Source organism: Colletotrichum orchidophilum (assembly GCF_001831195.1).
Source record: "Colletotrichum orchidophilum strain IMI 309357 chromosome Unknown Scaffold_47.1, whole genome shotgun sequence".
NCBI lineage: Eukaryota > Fungi > Ascomycota > Sordariomycetes > Glomerellales > Glomerellaceae > Colletotrichum > Colletotrichum orchidophilum.
This window is the reverse complement of record NW_019173003.1, coordinates 116782-137018: the sequence shown is the minus strand read 5'-3', so window position 1 is coordinate 137018 and position 20237 is coordinate 116782. Positions and strand designations below refer to the sequence as shown.

Below are 20237 nucleotides of genomic sequence, written 5' to 3'. Positions count from 1 at the left end.
GCATCCTGCTCCGATGAATCCGGTACCACAGCCGCCGCTGACTTGGTACAGACTTAGAAGTGAAAGATGCGACATGCCGAATTAAACCATAAGTGGGAGAAACTAAATAAAAGTAGCATCTCATATGATCAAAAGTTGTGATTCCGAAGGTGTACGTAGAAGTTTTGAAGAGTGTTGACGTATTGTGAACGCAGCTAGCTGGTATCACATGTAGGCGCAAATTGAGACGAGAAGTGATGCAGTGGAAATGGTGCGACGGTATCAATGAAGATAATGTAACCAACTCAGAGGGACTGTCTGTCCACTTGAAGAGGGAAGCATCGATGAGAAACCTCAGACCATGCATGAGAGGCATAGACACATAATTAGTTTGTGAGCAAGTCGTAGGTTGTCAGTGCTTATTTACCGGAGATACGGAGTATTTAACTACGTGGCCGCTGACACCTTGTATTTGCCGTCTCAAACTTTCGCGTTTCAGCGGAACTAATACGCCGATCATATAGTACGTGTTTGTCACGTATATAGGGCTTACTCGCTTTCCACTATAGGAAGGCAGATATAATAGGAGACCATCAGGTAGGCTTTCTCAATCACTAGATAGCCGAGTTTTCTTGGAGTCATCAAACGACAACTAGCAGCAGCGCAAGACGCTTTGCGACTCGTGAAGGCAAAATTGTGGTTTGCAGAATCCTTCCAGACGACAGAAACTTCTCATTAGGTTACGAGGGGCTGTACAGGGAGTCTCTATACCATGGGATTATAGCTAGAGTCAAGCTTGTGTTGGTTTCTACTTTGCGTAACTGACTCATTTTGGAACCGTCGAACGGGGTGTGCTCTGCCCTAGGTTCAACCAGCCCACTTTCCCCCCAAATTATTATGGTACACTTCCAGGTCGAGGATCGCTTTCCACGAGCCTGTAATGATTTAAGCTTTCTTGATAACGATTGTCTCGGGGTCGAGGGTAGTTCCGAAGATCCATCGCCGCTAGAGGAATCGTAGCTACTTTTCTACAGTTTTAACTCAAAACTTGAATAACAAGTCGTAGAGACAGAAGTTCTTCAACCAGGACCCTACAAGAGTAATCTTCGTTCGATTTCGGTTTCTTGCCACGTTTGAAATCGTCCTAACGTGTCGTCCAATCAAGGAAGTTACATTGACAGTCAACTTCTAACTTATCTTCGATAACCGCACGGCTCTTGAGTAGCCTCATCGGTTTTGGCACACAGAAATCCCCCCTTGAATTCGGAGCCAAGCTCGTTCCTAACGCGAGTTGGCCAGCATTGGCTGTTTGGGACGCTGGCACTGGCTTGGGGAGCCCGAATATTGGCAAGATGGTGGCGTTGAGAATGGCAGTGTGATACAAATAGTGTTTTTAGATTACAAATTCCTCAAAAATCTCGACCCAAAATCACCATACAATTTTCCCACTGCGTTTTGATCCAGTTTGAAGTTCTGTTCACAACTTTGCGTTCTCTACCGCAGTGATCGCGAAGGGGTTCGCTGTGAACGTTCCATCGGGATCAGCGGAGGCTCTCGCTCTCCCAAGTCGCTTGTACTTCTCCTCATCTTCGTAGTAGCACTTCCAGACCTTCTCGTCACCCAAGTTCCAGTCGCCATAGGATCCCCAAAGGAGACGCCTGTCCTTCTTGCTGAACGGGCTGTTGGGTCCGTTCATGACCTGGTCATTCTTTTCTTGCCATGACTGAGCCAGCTTCTTGGACTCTTCATCGGGGTCGTGGAAGCAGTCCAGTGTCTGCACAACAGAGGAGTCTCTCCAGCTGTAGGATGTGCCATTGTCTCTGTTGACGAAGAAACGCGACTTCTGTCCTCCGAAACACTGGATCTGCACCGACAGCTTACATCTCATGAAGCGCTCGTAGTCTTTCTCTCCCTCATGCCCGTTAAGGTACTGTTTAGGGTTGTAAATGAGATCGATGCGATCAACGACGGCGTCAACCCATTTGTCCTTGGTAAGGCTGGTTGAGTTGGTCGAGTAGGTGCGCTTGACGTAGGGAAGATCAAACTCGCGCGCCCTGGGGAAGATCCACTGCCCAGTCATATCCGACATGTCCATGTCGAACTCTCCAAACTGAAGCGAGAAGTCTTCCAGCAGGCTCTTGAGCTTGCGGAACTTGCCAAACCAGGCATCGACCTTGGCGTCGTACTTGTCATCCTTGCTAGTCGGACACCACTGCGCGTACAGGATGATAGATGCCGGGAATCTTCCGTTCAGCAGCTTCAAGAAGTCGTCTTCGAGCGCATTCTTGATTCGGTCCTGGATGCGCTGCCAGACGTTGGCATCCTTGAGCTCCTTGAACAGAGTTGACATGGGAAAGTCCGTACTGATGACACTGACACAGAGGTCAAAGTCACGAGGGAAGTTAGGGTCGTCAGCCATCTCGGCAATGGCATTGAGCAGCGTGGTGAGCACTTCCTTGGAGTAGAGCCAGAGCGCCTTGATGCCGTGAGGTCCTTTGAAGCCGTTGGGTCCAGCAACAGTTCCAACGTAGCTACTGGACTTGTACACCTCGACGATGTAGTGGGTGATGATACCGAAGTTGCCCGGGCTACCTCCGAGAATGGCGTAGAACAACTCCGAATTGTTCTCTTTGGTGATGTCGCGGATAACGCCGTCGTGACACACCATACGGATGGTTCTGATGTTATCACCAAAGAGGCCGAAACTTCGGCCCAGCTGCCCGTAGCCCCCAGTCTGGCCGTGACCTCCCACGCCGACGTAGGCACATTGACCGGTAGGGACGAAGAGCTTTGTCTGCTTGAGGTACTTGTTGAGGTCCATCATCGTGATGCTGACGCCAATGTAAACAAGTGTGCGGTCCTCCGCAATGGGATCCTTGGGCTTCAAGATCATCAGGTCCTTGTAGGTGTTGCCCAAGTCAATCTGAATATTCTTGCCGCTTGTGGATGAGGCGCCGCTGTACTGGTGACCTCCGCTCTTAACGGCAATGGCGACCTTGTTTTCTCTGGCCCAGTTGACAGCTCTGATGACATCTTGGTCATTCTGAGGTCGCACAATAAGGTCGGGATTCATGTCGTGTTCTTTCTGATACGTCGAGGTTGCATATTGCTGGTTGAAGAAAGCGTATTGCTGCGTCTCAGACTCGTCTCCCTCCCTAGAGTATTGCATACCCTCAAAGTCTTCGATGCGCACCATGTTTGTAGATTTCTTAAAGAGAAGCGAATATGGTTTTCAATATTGTCTTTCAGGAGACCAAAGTTGCAAAATGATTGCAAGAAGGGGGCGAACACAGCTCAATAAATAAGTAGATTACATCACATGCAAAGTCCGCATCTACTCAGGAACCTCCGAAGCAGGATACACCCAGCTCAGCCGCAGAGATGTCTTCACTTGGGCAACTCTGTGTGACAGTCAATGATAAACTTACTTTGCGAATGGAAGAAGCTGATTGGTTTGATCCAAGACAAGATGGTCAGCAGTCTGACGCCCAGTCCCGGCACCAAACGAAGACAGGCTATGCAGCCAGCCTTCATAGCCTTCAACATTCCGAGGCGCAACTCGCTGAAACCAGGTTCGCCTTCAGAGGTGGCTTACTATCACACTATCACACCGGCTTACGTTGCAAAGGCTGGGGGGCCGGGCCGCGCAGGTGCGTTTACGAGCGTTGTAAACGGAGCCGTGGCGTGGAGCTGGCATAAGACACGCTAGCTGAATCCGAACATATCTGATGTTTTTTGGGCGCGGCTGAGATATCCCAGCTATGTCCAATTTCAGACCGGTAGCTAGGCATCACTTTCGGTTATGCCGCACTCCCGCTTACTGGCCAATGCTATGCCTACGCTGACAAGGCAACCCAGACAAGGCGTTTGCTGCGTCTTCTTCAGAAATGCTGTTTGCAGGGGCATCGGATGATATGCAGAGGTAGCTGCTCCAACAACATCTTGGCTGGAACCAACTGCGCAATTGAGAGTCTGGTTGGTCGAGCAATTTCTGAATATGGAACGTCATGTGGTAACAACAGAGTGGAGCTATAAGGCTACGCCGCAGATGCTGTCTGCGTTAATTGCCTCACGGTACGCATCACACTTCGTGTCGTCGCAATAGTACACACCGATGATTACATATAACGGTTTCCAGGTCGTTCTGCAGCATACACATATTTCACGAAGTATTTAGTATGAACCTCATGGTTGTCGCATGAAAACACATGAATAAAGTAAGAGATTGAAATGAGATGTATAGTCTTCAATTCTTTTTTGTTAGATCTAGACATCATATCGAAGAACGCAGGAAATCGATGGGATTTCTCGAAAACCATGGCTGATCCGACGGCTGCGGAAAACTGGCTTTCCGCGGTTGCCTTCTCCCCTGACGTGGCGAGGTCTCTCCAACCTTGGGAATCGAGGCCCAGGGTTGTCATCAGCGACAAACTCGGCCCGTTGAGGTTTTGTCTGTGCCAAGCCGGCCGCGAAAGAGGTGGTCGGGACTGGCGCGCTCACTATCTCCGTCTGGTCATAGACATTGCGATTTTATTGAAGCTGGTCTCGGAAAACAGTCATGAAGAGATGCCGTCCAGATGATAGCCTACTTTCTAGATCGTAAGATATGCGTAGGTATTAAAACATCAGATGTTTCTTTACACGGTCTTCTCTTGTAGGGTTTCTGTCATTCCGATCTATTTTTAACTGAATGGAACAGCATCCTCCTCGTCGAATACGAGGCCATTGAATGTGGCTTCTCCTCTCCAACACCCCGGTTCAAATAAAAACGCTAGGGTGCTTCGATTTTCTCCCTTGCATCTTCGAGTGAGCTATTTCTACAATGTGTCGGACTCCATCCTTCGGTCTGCTTTTGTCGTCGTTGCAAGACACACGTCGACGACGAGTTGCTTATAATGCAGACCATACGACAACTCGAGGGCGGTCTTGCCTTGGGCTAAACTACGACAATACTTGTCGGGGGTCCAGGTATCAAAGATCGTCTGCCCATTGCCGTGAACTTGGCTCTCGGTGCACTCTACATGGTGACAGCTCATCGAGTGTGGATAGATGACCAAGTAATCAATCATTTTCCGTGGAGTCGATGAATAGGATTTTCAAAGACCGATCTGGCTGTCAACTCATTAATGGTCGAGAAAACAACACTGACAGGGAGGGAGTCTCACTGCTCACCTATGTGGCTGCCCGATTGACGAGTCTTCTCCCAGATCCATCGGAGGGGAAGCCCTGTGACATGATCAAATGGTTCTGCTCCGGGCGTACAATAATTCGCCTGGACACCCCTGCAATACGATACGACTCGAGGGGGGATGATGGCTAGCCTTGCGTGCCAAGTTCTCCATCAGATGATCGACAAGAAAGGTTAAATTCGACCTATCATTTATCAGCGACTCTCAATGGTAACGAGTCAAAGATTTCGACCTCGAGACTCTATGTCAGGTGTTTGGTACCTTAGTCCATCAGCTCTCAGAAGGAAGAGAATTATTCTGCATTATCCATGAAATTTCTTATTACAAGATGACGGACGAGGTGGACCCGGACCGGGCCATTGCAGAGCTCGTGGGCTTCGCCAGGAGCCTGGCAGAAGGACCTCGATTTTTCAGACTTATCGCGACGTGTGAGGAGAGATCTTTGAATGTACATAGACATTTCATGCCCGACGTCATGGAGTGTTAAGCAACACCAGCGCAAGAACATGAGAAGAAATGGAAGATATGGCCATTGAAGGAACGGTCATATTTCTTTGTAGTGACATGATCATTCAGATAGCAGAGACTAAAATCACATTTTGGCAGCTGGTTAATGGCAGCAATGAGCACCAGAGTGTTGCAGAAAATGGGTAAGCAGCACGAGTATAGACTGAAAGCTTTATGGGTAGTCTACCTCCTTTTCAGGTGACCGAACTGGATCATCTTCCCCCAGACCTTCCCCATGTTGTTTTCGGCAAGTCTCTTAAGCGGAACAAGTTACCGGACTGAACCGTGTTCCCCAGCACCTTCCATCTTGAATTGATTCCGGTAGGTCTCTCAAACTGGGATGTGACCAAGGTCGAACATTGGAATGATTTAGCAACGGTCCCAGCGATCAACGACGGAGGATTTGATGGTTTTTCTGCTCGCTCTTTGCTGGCTGTCCTGGTTTTTTCTTTTTTTGTCAGCCAGTTTTTTGATACCCCAAATATCGTAAGAGAGCATCCGCTTATCATGTTGCGCCGGTCAATGACAGGGTTCCAGCTGCAGCCGACACGACCGCAGCTGCCAGGGCCAGGGCCAGGGCCATGGGTGGGCTTGCCCTTGATCCCATGCTGGACTGACCAACAATACCTCAACACACGCGCTCATCAGCAGCCAAGCATCGACCAACCTCCCTCCTGGGCGCGGGAATGCGTCACTCAAACATGTTTAGAATCTCTAGGCGAAGGCTGACTTCGACCCCTCGATCATTCTTCGCATATTCATGCTACAAAACCAGACGCCCAATGTCGACCATGTCAACAATGGTAACCTCACCATATGAGCACATCGACGACGTCGAAAGACTCGACTTCTATCGTCCAGGGGGGTATCATCCCATTATCATTGGGGAGAGGCTTCGAGACCGATATGTTATTGTACACAAACTCGGTTTTGGTAGTTACTCGGCCCTTTGGCTAGCGCGGGACGAGCAACTAGCCCAGTATGTGGCGATCAAAGTTGGCGTGGCGGACCACAGCTCCAGGGAGGTCGACATTCTGAGCCAATTTTCCGCCCGCGCCGTCGAGAACGTACAGCTTGGTGGAAGTTTGATCCCCTTACTACTGGATCGCTTCAACCTCGACGGACCAAATGGAACACATCCATGCTCTGTCACTGCGCCGGCAAGATGCAACCTTGCTGAAGTCTCGGAGCCAGGCTCTGGCCCGTTCCAGCTTCGCGTCGCCAGATCACTTGCCGCCCAGCTTGCTATAGCAGTTGCGTACGTCCATCATCTGGGTTATATTCACGGGGGTGAGTACATGTACTTGGTCCTGCTTGTCATTCCTGGCCATCTCTAATGCTTGGTAGACATTCATATGGGAAACACTCTTCTCCAGTTGCCAAGTCTCGACCATCTTTCCGCCGAGCAACTATACGAAGAATTTGATCCGCCAGAGTCTGAACCTGTTGTCAGAGTTGATGGACAGCCGCTCTCACCAGGTGTTCCACCTCACGTCTATCCGCCGATCTGGCTCGGCAAGCCTGGCGATGAAGTCACCCTCCCTGAAGCCAAGCTCGTCCTCGCCGATTTTGGGAAGGCGTTCTGCCCTGCGCAGGAACCAAGGTTCGAGTCCTACACGCCACTTCAGATCCGTCCACCTGAAGCAAGGTTCGAGCCGACAACGCCGCTGTCATATGCATCGGATATCTGGAGTCTCGGGTGTGTAATTTGGGGAATACTTGGAGTAAGACCATTCCTTTGTAATTGGTTATTTGGACCAGATGATGCCACTGCGGATCAGATCGATGCTCTTGGATCGATGCCGGATGAATGGTGGGAAACTTGGGAGGGGAGGTCAAAGCGATTTAGCGAAAATGGGAAGCCAAAGAAGGGACGCGAGGTATGGAATTTTGATCAACGATTTGAAGATGCGATCCAGGAACCAAGGAGGAGAAAGGGACTGGAGGCGATGAACGATTCGGAAAGAGATGCTCTGTTCAAGATGATACAGGGCATGCTCGTTTTTAAACCTGGGGATCGTCTTAGCGCAGAGGAAGTGCTGCGATCGGATTGGATGAGGACGTACGCGATTCCCGAAGCCGAGAAGACCTGGGGACGGAGGTTGCTCTGCAGCGACCTCTCGTCCACAAACAAATGAAGTATTATATAAGTACATTAGTATACACTCGATTGAAGCCTATAATCTAACAAGTACCACCATTTGCCCGTACTGATTTCTTTGTGATCGACCATCATGCCAAAGTTTATGATCTTACCGACCTACTAAGCTTTAAATACGAGCCACACTATTGAACTGTAGCATAACGTACCTAAAGGTGTTGAAATGCCGGCCCTGTCATAGGGTCATTGTGGCTTCTTATTGAGCGTCTTCTGAACAAGGGCCAAGGAATGTTTCGATGCACAAACGAAACATCTCCAAGGCGCTCAAATTGTTTTACACCACGGTCGATAGTTGAGTGTGCCCACATTAATCAGACAAATTTCAGATATTCACATGAGAATAGTGACCTTTCAGGGTGCTGAGGGTTTGGCAAGTGATTCCAAACCAACTATTGTTTTGATATGGGTCACTACTACGAAAACATATTTGGTTGAGACCTATATGAAACCTAGCCAAGTCCACCTAGGCGGTCTTGACCACCTTGACCACGTGGTATGACTTTATCCAGCTCGCTATTGGTGAAATAAACAACATCTACCAACAATACATGCTCACCCACGCATAAAATCTCAGAAAAAGGATAGTGTTATGTATTCTGGTCAGTGGACCGCTTGTCCCTCCTGCTCACTGTAATATTGGGCTTTGGACATGCTCCAAGGTGAGAGGCATAGGCTCAGAGGCACAGGGTCATAATGAAGAGGGCATGGAAAAGTCACGGCTGATCAGTGAAATCTTCAACTGAAAGCAGAGTCAACAGTTTTATACAAGAGCGTAATGAGAGAAGAAGCAGGACATTCCTTATGAAAGCCATACAGAGACAAAGGAAAATCCATGGATTCGATCATCAGATCGCAATCAAGACTTCTTGGCCCAATGCTTACCACTCCAAAGATTCTCCGTCGTCCACAACCAATAATCCCGGCCCTTAATCATCCACACTATGAAGCTGGGCAGCTGATACCCCATCGCGGCACCGACCCCTTTGCTCTTTCCAATCGGGACTAACTGTGTCTCGCGGACGTCTTCCTTGAACGACCTGTCCTCACCCGCAGTCTCTGGTACAGTAGAAGCCAAAAGAAGATCCCGCTTGATGTTGGCACACATGACAGGGATAGCACTCAGGATATTGTGAATGGCTGGCCTAGCAAAGGAAGACGCGTCGCCAATGGCATAGACGCGCGGTCCGGCTTGGTCGACACGGAGGGTCAGGGGATTAGTGTCGACTCGGCCGTCGGGGAGCAGGAGCGTGTCATTGACAAAGTTCGTGTTCGGTCGCATACCAGTTGCGGGGATATAGATATCGGCCTCGATCGTCTTTCCGCTGTCTAGAGTGACTGCTGCATTTGTTGCGATTTCTGCGGCCCCAGCCCCGGCTGGCGCTACACTCTTCATTCGAACGCCTTTGAGAACAGAAACTCCGACTTGGGCGAGGTAGCGTTCTGCCTTGCGGGCGATGGCGGGACGAAGTGCGGGGAGGATTTCAGATGTAGACGAGACCAGAGTGATGGGCACTTTGGGGTGTTTTGATCTTCGGCCATTCATATATTCGCCCAGCTCGCCGGCGGTCTCGACACCTGCTGGTCCTCCGCCAACGACGACTATGCTCTTGGACTGTGACAAGGCCTTGCGAAACTCGGCCCAACTCTTTCGTAGACTTTCAGAGTCTTCATGGAGACCGAGGAGAGGCGAAGGAGTAGATGCGCCTGTTGCGATGACTAGAGCGTGGTAAAAAAGAACAGTTGTTTCGTTCTTGCCCTTCGACGTGACGGAGACGGTTCGGTCCTTGTGATCGAGATCTGTTGCGGTTCCTTGAACAAAAAAGAAGTTGTCTCCTCCGTACGGCTTGAAGAGGCCGGGTATGTCGACAAATAGCTTCTCCTGGGGAAACATGTCGTCGGATATGAGTGCCCGAGGGCACGCGGGTCGACACATGACTTGCGCCGAGGGACTGACGAGGATGACCTTGTACCCTTTGGCGTCGGGTAGAGCTGGGACGGCATGCTTGAGAAGGTAGTGGGCCGTAGAAACGCCGCCGTAGGAACCGCCGAGAATGATGATGAGCTTCTTTGATGTCGCGGTAGTTGACGGTTCCATTGTAACTCATACGGCCAGGGTTTGAGACTGATGACGCTTAGAAGCTACACCACAAGAATGGGTTAATAGTAATTTTCAAATTCTACGACACTCAAAGACTATCTGAATCGAACTGAAATTCTTCACTTATATACGCAGTTGATAAGTTCTATCGCGGAACACCGCGGACGGATGAACATTGCTTAGTACCCGCGACTGATGTTGTTTTGTGGCGGTGGCTTGAAGAGGAGGAAGTGCTGGCGGACTCTTCGGCCGAATTGCGGACGAGTACGCTCACATCGTTTTCTGTTTTTATTCTTGATCCATCTCATATCAAGACACGGCTAAATGATGTGACCTTAAACGCATACCGACGAAGGTCCTTCGATGTTGACAATACACCGTTCAAGGATATATGGAGTTAGATGCTAGACAGACTCAAGTGGGGTAGGTAAGACGAGACGAGACCTCCCGTCGAGGAGAACATCTCGTCTGTGTGCTATTTCGGCCGAGTTCTGGCCAACCCCGGCCGAGACATGAACAGGTATACGTAGAAGAGCATGCGGCGGCCACTTTTCCAACACCAAGCAGTCAGGATTGCATTTATGCAGTCTCTCAAGCCAGATAATAAAGAAGGTGCTAGAGGCAGAGACAAAACTCGGGGAACGCCGAGAGACGGGGATTCAAACTTGGCTCGGAATGACATAATAGCAACTCGAAATGGCCCGACCTGCAGCGTCAGAAAATTTCCAGAAGGGCGAAAAAAAAGAAGCAGAAACTTCACCGGGCCTTTTTACCTGCCTTACGTAACTGGAGGGAGAGAGAGAAAAGCGTCCCGTCGGGTGTGGGGGCCGTACGCTGCAGAGCCATTGCAAGGCCCGGACGGACCCTGTGTGTCTGTGTCGCGGGGGCTCACTACCTGCTGGGTACCTGTACGGGTAGCCGGCAGGTGCGACGTAATTGCGCGGAAGGGCGCCAAAGGGAGCACCAAGGGAGAAAAAACGACCATTTTTGGTAGGTGGGCGGATATCTTCGGCGTTGGCGGGGTCATTTTTCGCTCCCGCTTTCTCTCTCCCTCCCACCGTCTCAATTCTCGCACCATCCCACCACGCGGATTGCGTTTTCTCTTTTCCCACCACTTACATAGTCCGTGGACTGACTTTCTCTTTTGCACTTCTCATTTCCTTCTTCCTTTCTCCCCCTTCACGTCTCTCTATCTGACATCCCTCCCTAAAAGTCACCCATCTATTCCCATCCCAACCGCAATCATGGGAGACGCCAGTGCCATCAACACCACCCGCGTGGCCTTCACCGCACAGTCGGCCACCGAGCTCATCGGCAACACACCCCTCGTGCGCCTCAACAAGATTCCCCAGAGCCTGGGCATCGAGGCCGAGGTCTACGCAAAGGTCGAGCTCTTCAATGCCGGCGGCAGTGTCAAGGACAGAATCGCCCTGCGCATGATCGAGGAGGCAGAGCGAAGTGGCCGTATTAAGCCCGGCGATACCCTCATTGAGCCCACCAGCGGAAACACGTAGGCCTCCCGCCGTTACACTCGAACAATAGCAACTGCATGCTGACTTTGACTACGAAGTGGTATCGGTCTGGCCCTCGTCGGCGCCATCAAGGGCTACAAGACAATCATCACTCTCCCCGAAAAGATGTCTGCCGAAAAGGTCTCCGTCCTCCGCGCCCTCGGCGCCACCATCATCCGCACCCCGACCCAGGCCGCCTGGGACAGCCCCGAGTCGCACATTGGCGTCGCCCGCCGCCTCGAAAAGGAGATCCCCAACGCCCACATCCTCGACCAGTACGGCAACCTCGACAACCCGCTCGCCCACGAGTTCGGCACCGCCGAGGAGATCTGGGCCCAGACGGGTGGCAAGATCGACGCCCTCGTCGCTGGCGCCGGCACGGGAGGTACCATCTCCGGCATCGCCCGCGGCCTGAAGAAGCACAACAAGGACATCAAGATCGTCGCTGCCGACCCTCACGGCAGCATCCTCGCTCTGCCCGAGGCCCTGAACAAGGAGCACGAGAACGAGTCGTACAAGGTCGAGGGTATCGGCTACGACTTCATCCCGGACGTCCTCGATCGCCAGCTCGTCGACAAGTGGTACAAGACCGAGGACCGCGAGTCCTTCCAGCTCGCCAGGCGCCTCATCGCCGAGGAGGGCCTCCTCGTCGGCGGCAGCTCCGGCTCCGCCATGGCCGCCATGGTTCGCGCCGTAAAGGACCTCGGCCTCGGCAAGGGCCATACCGTCGTCGTCGTCCTCCCCGACAGCATCCGCTCCTACCTCTCAAAGTTCGCCGATGACGACTGGCTCGCCGCAAACGACCTCCTCCCCGAGGTCAACGGCCTCGAGACCCAGGCTACCGCCAACGGTGCCAACAACAACGCCAAGGGCTCCGTCGACCCTTACGAGGGCGCCACCGTCCGCGCCCTCCGCTTGAAGCCCGTCATGTCCGTCCCCGCGACGAGCCCCTGCTCCGAGGCGTCCGAGATCATGCGCGACAAGGGCTTCGACCAGCTCCCCGTCCTGTCCGCGAACGGCCACAAGCTCGTCGGCCTCGTCACCCTCGGCAACCTGCTCAGCTACATCTCCTCGGGCCGCGCCACTGGCTCCAGCCCCGTCAGCGACGTCATGTTTGACTTTGGCCGCTTCGATGAGGTCGTTACGGATCCCAGACAGGCCGGCGAGACCGGTGAGAAGAGCAAGAAGAAGCGCAGCTTTGTCGAGATCACGCTCGATACCCCTCTGTCGGTCCTCAGCAAGTTCCTCGAGTGGAACAGCGCCGCTGTAGTCACTGAGAAGGCCGAGGGCACCAAGAACCTGTCCAAGCCCGTGGCTGTCGTCACAAAGGTCGACTTGCTCACCTGGGTTGTCAACAAGAAGGCCTAAACATTTTCCCATTTTTTTTTCACTCTCCACAACATAATAAAATCATGACTTGGCCTATATGTAGAGTACTGGCCTATATATAGATATCAAGACTACGCATGAGAATGCAGATGAAGTTATTTTTTGGGTATCGGCGTTTCGAAAGCGGGCATAGCAAGGTGGCAGGGGCAAAACTTGGGTGGCATCAACTGATCCCGTTTGGCAGTATTTGCTTGGAAATCTTTGGATGGGAGTAGACTCAACATCTACACAGAGAACAGTGCAGCAGCCAGTCTGATACTAGAAGAATAGAATCACCACCACACAGCTTTGCGCATCTCCTGAATATGGAATATTCTCATCATCCGAACCATCATGTGCTTTTATTATTAAATGCCCTCTGCTGCGATGCTCATTATATCCGCTGGGCAATCCAAGACCACCACCTATCGGGGCCCGTTGTGCTTCCCGTAACGTTGCCTGCGATGACGTCCACATCCACATCGAACTCGCGCAACTGGTCAAAAGTGAACTTTTCCGTGCCATAGGCGCCCAGCCAATCGTCGTGCTCCTCGGAACCGACCTCGTCGATGCCGACACCGGAATCCAGCAGACCTTTGCTGCGCGACGACCGTATCCGCGTAATCTCCGCCTCGAGGTTCGACTTGACCAGCGCGCCAGGCAGCGCGGTGAACAGATCCGTCTTGTTGGCGGCGACGAGAACGGGGATGGGCGGGGGAGGCTTGGACGACTTGCTCGACGCGGCGCGCTTCTGCAGGCCCAGAAGAACCTCGTACAAGTAACTGGCAGTGGGCGCGAGTGCCTCGTTCTCCCCAATGGCGGCGGCGTCGACCATGAAGACGATTGCCTTGAGCTTGGAGGACTTGCTGCCGCCGCTGGTGATGCTGGCGAGCTTGCCGAGGGCGTAGTTGCGCAGCTTGCCGTGGCCGGGGGTATCGACGAGGAGAAACTTTGTGTGGGTGCCGCTCGTGTCCTCGTGGTTGCGGAAACTCTGCGCCGTCTTGCTGTCGCGCGAGGCCGTGAGTTCAACTGTCTGTGGACGCTGGCTCGTGTGCGTCGTCGCGGGGGCGTCGCCTCGCTCGAAGAGGGTGAGGAGGGCCGTCTTGCCTGCGCCGGCGGGGCCGAGGAGGAGAACCGAGGGGAGGGTCGTGTAGGGCGTTGACTTTATCAGGATGTAGTGCAGGAGAATAGGGAAGAGGAGGACGATGGCGGCGCCGATGAGGATGACTGGCGCCGAGGGGGTCAAGATGAAGTCGAGGAACTCCGTGAACGAGCTTATTTTGTCGGCCATCGTTGCTATCGCTATCGCTGTCGCTGTGACTGGCGTTGGCGAAGGATGAAGAGTTGTCGGGTGTTGAGAGTCGGTCCCTGGTGGTGGACTACCCTGCGCGAACGGCCGACTGGGGGTGGAGGGGTTGGATGGTGTGAGTCGTGTGGTCGTTGACAGATTTCCAGAAGAAATCGCCAATGCCGTCAGTGGAGACAACGCGAGCCCGGGGTGGAGCTTTCTTTCCCAACGCACCTCATCTGCACCTCGAACTTCAGCCACAGTGTCCCCGCTTTTCAGACGAGGCTGAGCAGGCCGAGGAATCCGCCCTAGCGTGCGTTCCAAGCGCCAAGCTTTGAGGCGCTGAGTGCACCCCAGCCAATCACGGCTATTACGGCAGACAACTGCAGTGCGTTGTTGGCCCGCCTTTGTCAGCTCAGCCTCGCTAGTCCGATTTAGGGGGAGGGTCCCCGGCGATCCCCTGCCAACCTCGAATTCCCCAGTCTTCGACGCTGCCGAGCTGCCAAACCTGACGACACGCAATCTCGTCCTCTTGGCTCCGGCGCCTTTTCCGTCCTCCTTGTGTTTATCATCAATCTCTCGTTTGTGTCCCACCCCCTGTCCCCTCTCTGGCCAGCGTGCGCGCGTGCAAGCCTGTCTCAATTCTTCGCCTGAACCGCATCCATCCATCTCTCTGAGCAATGCGACGCTAGGTTCGAGCCGAAGTTTAAACCCTCCGAGGAAACCATATTGTTCCCTTTCCAATCCGCAACAGCTCTTCCTAATCGATAACCGTCATCCTCAATCCGAGACATCGTCAGAAAAGCTCGGCCCGCGACCGCCGACCAGCCGACTTCGATGGACAAATCTACCTCGCCGGCTGCTGCCGTCGGTGCCGCCGCGTCCGTGGCCCCGAATCAACCTGCGAACAAGACGAGCGCTGCCGCGCCCACACTGAATAATGAGCTGGAGATGGGAAGCATTGGCGGCGATGCGCCGAGTGCGGAGAATGACATCATGCAGATTGCTCGAGTAGGAGATGTGCCGGCCATGGAGAAGCTCTTTGAATCGGGCGAGTACGATGCGACCTTCACGGACGATGAGGGCATCACACCCTTGCATGTACGTTGCATGCCACCTCTCGCATGGCCTTTCAGTCTTTGTCACGGCCAGGTCGGATCACATTGTGCTAATACACCCTAGTGGGCAGCTATAAACAACCAGTATGCCATGTGCAAGTTCCTCATCGACAATGGCGCAGAGATCAACAAGAAGGGAGGCGAATCCATCGCGACACCTCTCCAATGGGCCGCTCAGAGATGTCACTACTACACTGTCAACCTCCTCCTCCAACGCGGAGCTGACCCCCTCATCACCGACGCCCAGGGCTACAATACCCTCCACATTTCGACCTTCAATGGCAACACCCTCCTCCTCGTTCTCCTCCTCCACCAAGGCATCCCCGTAGACGTGCTCGATAGTTACGGTCACACGGCGCTCATGTGGTCTGCCTACAAGGGCTTCCCGCAATGCGTAGACCTCTTCCTCCGCTGGGGCGCCAGCATTCACACCACGGACGAGCAGGGCTTCACCGCACTGCACTGGGCGTTAGTCAAGGGCTCCCCAGCCTGTATACAGAGGCTGCTCGAGTACGGAGCGGATCGATTCGCAAAGACGCAGACTGGCAAAACCCCCGCTGTCACCGCGAAGGAACTTAACACGACGGGCGCGTGGCATCGGGCTCTCAAGGAGTGCGGTTACGACGAAGACGGACAGCCGATTGAACCCAGCTTCCCTGGTTCGCGCTTCCTCCGCCAGGATAAGAGGGGGTTCGTAACCAAGTTCTTGTTCTTGTGGCCCTTACTTTTGGTTTGGTCCATGATCACGATACTGGGAAGCATGAACGTGTTTGCTGGCGTCTTCTTCTCTCTAGTCGTTGGCTATGCGCTTCAATGGTGCGCACAGCAGGTCATCGAGTTTGCGCCTCCAGACATGAGAAACTTCCACAAGACTGTAAGCCTTTCAAACGACATTTAGATGATCTGGACTGACGAGTGTAGCCCTGGTTGGCTGGTATTTTCTCTGCATCCTTGTTCTTGGTAGGTTTGAGGTGGTTGACCACCATTCTCCCGGCGACTACGGGGTCAGCTGGTAAGTCTCAGTAAGAAGTACGACCCTGGATACGTTGCTGATATCACATAGCTGGCATCCACTCTCACTGGTGGCTCAACCTGGTCTTTGGCGTACTATTCGGTCTCTGTTCCTATTTCTACAGCGCCGCGATGCGATACGACCCCGGATTTGTTCCCAAGATGAATGGCATCGCCGAGCAAAAGGCCGTCATTGATGAGCTGCTCAAGGAGTGGAAGTTTGACGAGACAAACTTTTGCGTTACATGCATGATCCGGACTCCCCTCCGCAGTAAGCACTGCAAGCGGTGCCAGAAATGCGTCGCGAAACACGACCAGTGAGTGCACCTTTGGTCTTTCCTTCAGAACCTCACTAATCAGATTAGTCATTGCCCTTGGGTCTACAACTGCGTTGGTATCAACAACCACCGTCACTTCTTCATGTACCTCATCAGTTTGACGTTGGGCATCATTGCCTACGACTTCCTTGTGTACTACTGTAAGTTTAGTTTATTTGTACCCTGTTTCCGCGCTAACGCAAAAGGCGCAGACTTCACAGACATCTCGGACAAGGTCTCGGAGACCTGCAACTTCCTTAGCCCCAGCCTCTGCAAGGTTGTCAACGCCGATAGCTACACGGCAATCTTGACCGTTTGGACGACTTTGCAGCTCACCTGGGTTGGCATGCTGCTGTTCGTGCAATTTGTCCAAGTCTCTCGCGCAATGACCACCTACGAAAACATGTTCGGTATTCAAGACGGCTCCCTCACCTCTGCCTTCACGTCCACCGGCACCCCTCTCGATCCGAATCACCCGTCATTGACTCCTCCGGAATCCGCTGGCGCGCTCGCCCACGGCCACAAGCACAAGGCCGGCCGTCTTCAACAGTGGTCTCGTCTCCTTGGCGTGGACCCCTTTATCGAGACCATTCGTGGTCGCGGCGCTGCAACCCAGAACAAGCGCAGGAAGAAGAACCCCTATTCCAACGGCTGCATGGTCAACTGCCGCGACTTCTGGTGCGATCCCGCGCCTACATTCGGCCAACGTGAGAACGGATCGGCCATGCTAGGTGGCGAGCCTGTCAACTACACCGCCATGTACGAGAGCCCGACCCTGATGAATATGAGCAGGGGTCGGAGGAGAGCAGGCGGCTACGAGACCGTTGCCGCAGAGGAGGTATAATAGACTTTTCGATCATGATTGGGAGGGGTTCACTTGGATCAGTTTCACGACTGGTGGGACAAAGCTTTCCCCTCCCTACCCCTTGCGCGCGGTTTGCTTTTGAAGCGACGACTTCTATTGAAGAAAAGATTACGACGAGGCTAAGATGATGTTTTCCCCCACAACGAAAGAAAGAGCGGCGTCAACGGGCGGCTGCAATGCATGGCTCGGAATGTATTAATTTTTGTTATATGTAGAAGTATGACTTAGGTGTTGGGGAACGGGAGTCTATTCTCCGTGTTTGCAAACTTGATTCTACCGCCTGAAGGTGTCTATGTTATTTGACTATTTGACTGTCTTTCGATGCCCTCGCCCTATTCTACTTATTGTCGTACTCCTGAGGTTAGTAAGAAATTTCTGAAATATTTAAGTGCCTTTGCGAGAAAGCAAAACATTGCATTGACACACTTGGGAGCCTCTCTGATGAGATTCTTGAGCCAAAGTAATTGATTGCCACAACACTTCAACTCCCTTGATCTAGCTCAATCGCTTTCCACGCAGAGCTATCTTGATAATTTGCGACAAACTCGGAAACTCTGGAGTCCCCTCCGAACTGGCGTTCTCCAACTACTATGACCTTCACAGCTGTCCCCGGCTCTGGCCTCTGTACTAAGTCCATCAAAGGCTCCAGAAGCAAAGTATCGTGCTGTGGCAGAACCTCGAATCGATCTACCGCCAGATGGAATACAACTTGTCCCGGATCGGGGAGCAATTTACATGTGTTCTGCGCAATGGAAGCAATAGATGCTCGCAGAAACGCCATTGCAGCCTTTGAGCAATCTATTGCCGCCACGTGGCCCTTTCCGGCCTTACGGGTTTCAACCATTGACCGACAAGTTTGCACCTTGTCCAGGAGATCACGGATATGAGGCTCGGAGTCCGGGCTACTTGATTCTGCAAGTACCGCTCGGCCTGCGGACGTCGTTTCTAATAGCTGGTAACCGAGAGAAAGGAGGACAAGAGCGGCAGTCGGGACCGGATGAAGATTTGTGCTACCAGGTTCTTGTGTACTGTCTGACTTGCAAAGGTACCATGCAGAGATGGCTTGCTTGTCTTGCAAAAGCCGCACAGCCTCTACAGTGGCCTGAGATGCCCATGCTAGAGGGGAGTCCCAGGGAGCGATAGTTCGGCCCTGGATGAGGAGGAAAGTCGATGATTTGATGTGGGCTGCTTCTTCCAACCAACCGCTGAATGAAATATTGGACGTTAAAGCATCCACTTGGAAAGGAGGTAGTTTCCTAAGGTGAGAGAACTCAGTTTCGAGTAAGGAGGCAAAGGCCTTCAGCTGATTGGAAGCGTTCGTGCGAGGAAGATCCAGAAGTGTGCGGATCTTTTCAAGTCTGGCATCCGATCTCTCATGTTTTGTTTCTAACATCTTGTATTAGCTTTTGGGAGTAAAATGGACTGACATCTAAACAGCATTTCGTCAAAGGGAACTTGAAGTAACACTCACGCTCAAGGCTAGCATTTATTTTGCTCTCCACTCTACCAAGGCGCAAGTGAGCCTCAACATCACGCTCCTTGACGAGTTCGTCAATGGCGCTTCGTAAATCTGATATCTTGGCGTCCAGATCGATGTGTGGCGGGCTGGATATCACATGCCAAAGCCTCCTCCAGGAACCGTAAGAGTAATAAACAGTTGCCTCTCGCAGGAATTCGATACCGAGACGGTAAACAGTAGCAACACATTCTCGTAATATGATGCTACTGCTGTAAATCCCAACAATCTTTCGGATTCTTGCGTACTCGGAGGTCAACGTCTTGATCATGCCATGAATTCTCGTTTCTGTTTCTCTTTTATTCACAGCAACCTTCAAGCATCAAAGTCAGCGAGAATTCAATCCGGTGACTCAAGTGAGTTCTCATCTCGGGATCCAGCCACGGTCCCAATCTCCAAAGTTTACTTACCACCAGAAAGAGCCCTAATACTTGGAGAGCACCCGTCACAAAACTCTGATCGAGGCCGCCCATGAGCTGCACAACACCTGAGTAGGCTTGGCAGTACCCTTGGAAACCGACGAAAAAGTCGCAAAGGCCCCTGCCTGCTCGCTTGCTGACTCGATTGTCAGAGCTATGAGCTTCTTCCAACGAGGAAGTGGTGGCAATTTTCTTGGCAATGAGCATATCGAGTTCGTCTAGATCCAGAGTCTCAAGGACTGATATGTCATCTGGTTCCTTTCTGGACAAGCAAAGTCTCCGACCAGAATTCATAACTTTCTTGCGAGTCCGTTCCCAGAGTGGGTCGATAGAGGCTGAAGGACTACATGAGGCCTTTTTCTTGATAGCTCTGTTCAGTTCACGAAGCCCATTAGAGAACTGTTAAAAGCAATCAAGTCATCAAATGACAGCTGAAAGCAAAATATCTTAGTGAATTCCATATACTTACGCTTGGAGTCCGCTTCCGGTTGTGGCCCAGAATTCAGATATCTCTTCCACAGTATATCTCACCCCTCTAGACGTCGCTGTCTGTGCCATGTCGTATAACGCTGATAGGCGGGGGATGTGAGTTGAACTCTTCCGTTAAGATAATACTTTTCTCTGTAATCTTTGAAGCTTTCATTTGCCAAAGAAATCGCAGAGATGTAAGTTTATCAACCATTCATTAACTACTCAGGGGGGGGAGGGGAATGTGGAGGCACTAGAGGTCCAGCGAGACACACCAAACGAAGAAGGCTCTAGAGCTGTCAGCTTGGAAACAACGTTCTTACCAATTATAGATTGACTAGTCTGAGCGATTATCCACGAGAATCAGGGCTGTCACCATGTTCAGGTGAAGTAGGCTGCGTCGTGTTAACCTACTGATTGGG

At 52.2% G+C, this 20237-nt stretch overlaps 7 protein-coding genes across 7 annotated transcripts; 3 read left to right on the top strand and 4 right to left on the bottom strand.

Annotated features, from left to right (window-relative positions):
* Positions 1 to 1456: 1456 nt before the first annotated feature.
* Positions 1457 to 3175, bottom strand: CORC01_06338 (FAD binding domain-containing protein; the record flags this gene model as incomplete). Its single annotated transcript, XM_022617979.1, has 1 exon — positions 1457 to 3175. One exon carries the CDS (start codon positions 3173 to 3175, stop codon positions 1457 to 1459), a length of 1719 nt encoding a protein of 572 aa, XP_022475492.1.
* Positions 3176 to 6466: 3291 nt separating this feature from the next.
* On the top strand, positions 6467 to 7813 carry CORC01_06337 (protein kinase domain-containing protein; the record flags this gene model as incomplete). Its single annotated transcript, XM_022617978.1, has 2 exons — positions 6467 to 6965; positions 7023 to 7813. 2 exons carry the CDS (start codon positions 6467 to 6469, stop codon positions 7811 to 7813), a joined length of 1290 nt encoding a protein of 429 aa, XP_022475491.1.
* An 879-nt stretch (positions 7814 to 8692) lies between these two features.
* Positions 8693 to 9931, bottom strand: CORC01_06336 (uncharacterized protein; the record flags this gene model as incomplete). The annotated part of the gene is made up of 1 exon (XM_022617977.1): positions 8693 to 9931. One exon carries the CDS (start codon positions 9929 to 9931, stop codon positions 8693 to 8695), a length of 1239 nt encoding a protein of 412 aa, XP_022475490.1.
* Positions 9932 to 11178: 1247 nt separating this feature from the next.
* On the top strand, positions 11179 to 12813 carry CORC01_06335 (cystathionine beta-synthase; the record flags this gene model as incomplete). The annotated part of the gene is made up of 2 exons (XM_022617976.1): positions 11179 to 11444; positions 11505 to 12813. 2 exons carry the CDS (start codon positions 11179 to 11181, stop codon positions 12811 to 12813), a joined length of 1575 nt encoding a protein of 524 aa, XP_022475489.1.
* Positions 12814 to 13207: 394 nt separating this feature from the next.
* Positions 13208 to 14104, bottom strand: CORC01_06334 (signal recognition particle receptor beta subunit; the record flags this gene model as incomplete). Its single annotated transcript, XM_022617975.1, has 1 exon — positions 13208 to 14104. The coding sequence occupies one exon, from the start codon at positions 14102 to 14104 to the stop codon at positions 13208 to 13210; it is 897 nt and encodes a 298-aa protein (XP_022475488.1).
* Positions 14105 to 14938: 834 nt separating this feature from the next.
* On the top strand, positions 14939 to 17391 carry CORC01_06333 (uncharacterized protein; the record flags this gene model as incomplete). The annotated part of the gene is made up of 6 exons (XM_022617974.1): positions 14939 to 15202; positions 15284 to 16093; positions 16141 to 16231; positions 16283 to 16547; positions 16596 to 16708; positions 16760 to 17391. The coding sequence occupies 6 exons, from the start codon at positions 14939 to 14941 to the stop codon at positions 17389 to 17391; spliced, it is 2175 nt and encodes a 724-aa protein (XP_022475487.1).
* Positions 17392 to 17893: 502 nt separating this feature from the next.
* CORC01_06332 (uncharacterized protein) lies at positions 17894 to 19554 on the bottom strand (the record flags this gene model as incomplete). The annotated part of the gene is made up of 3 exons (XM_022617973.1): positions 17894 to 18798; positions 18884 to 19241; positions 19339 to 19554. The coding sequence occupies 3 exons, from the start codon at positions 19552 to 19554 to the stop codon at positions 17894 to 17896; spliced, it is 1479 nt and encodes a 492-aa protein (XP_022475486.1).
* Positions 19555 to 20237: the final 683 nt, after the last annotated feature.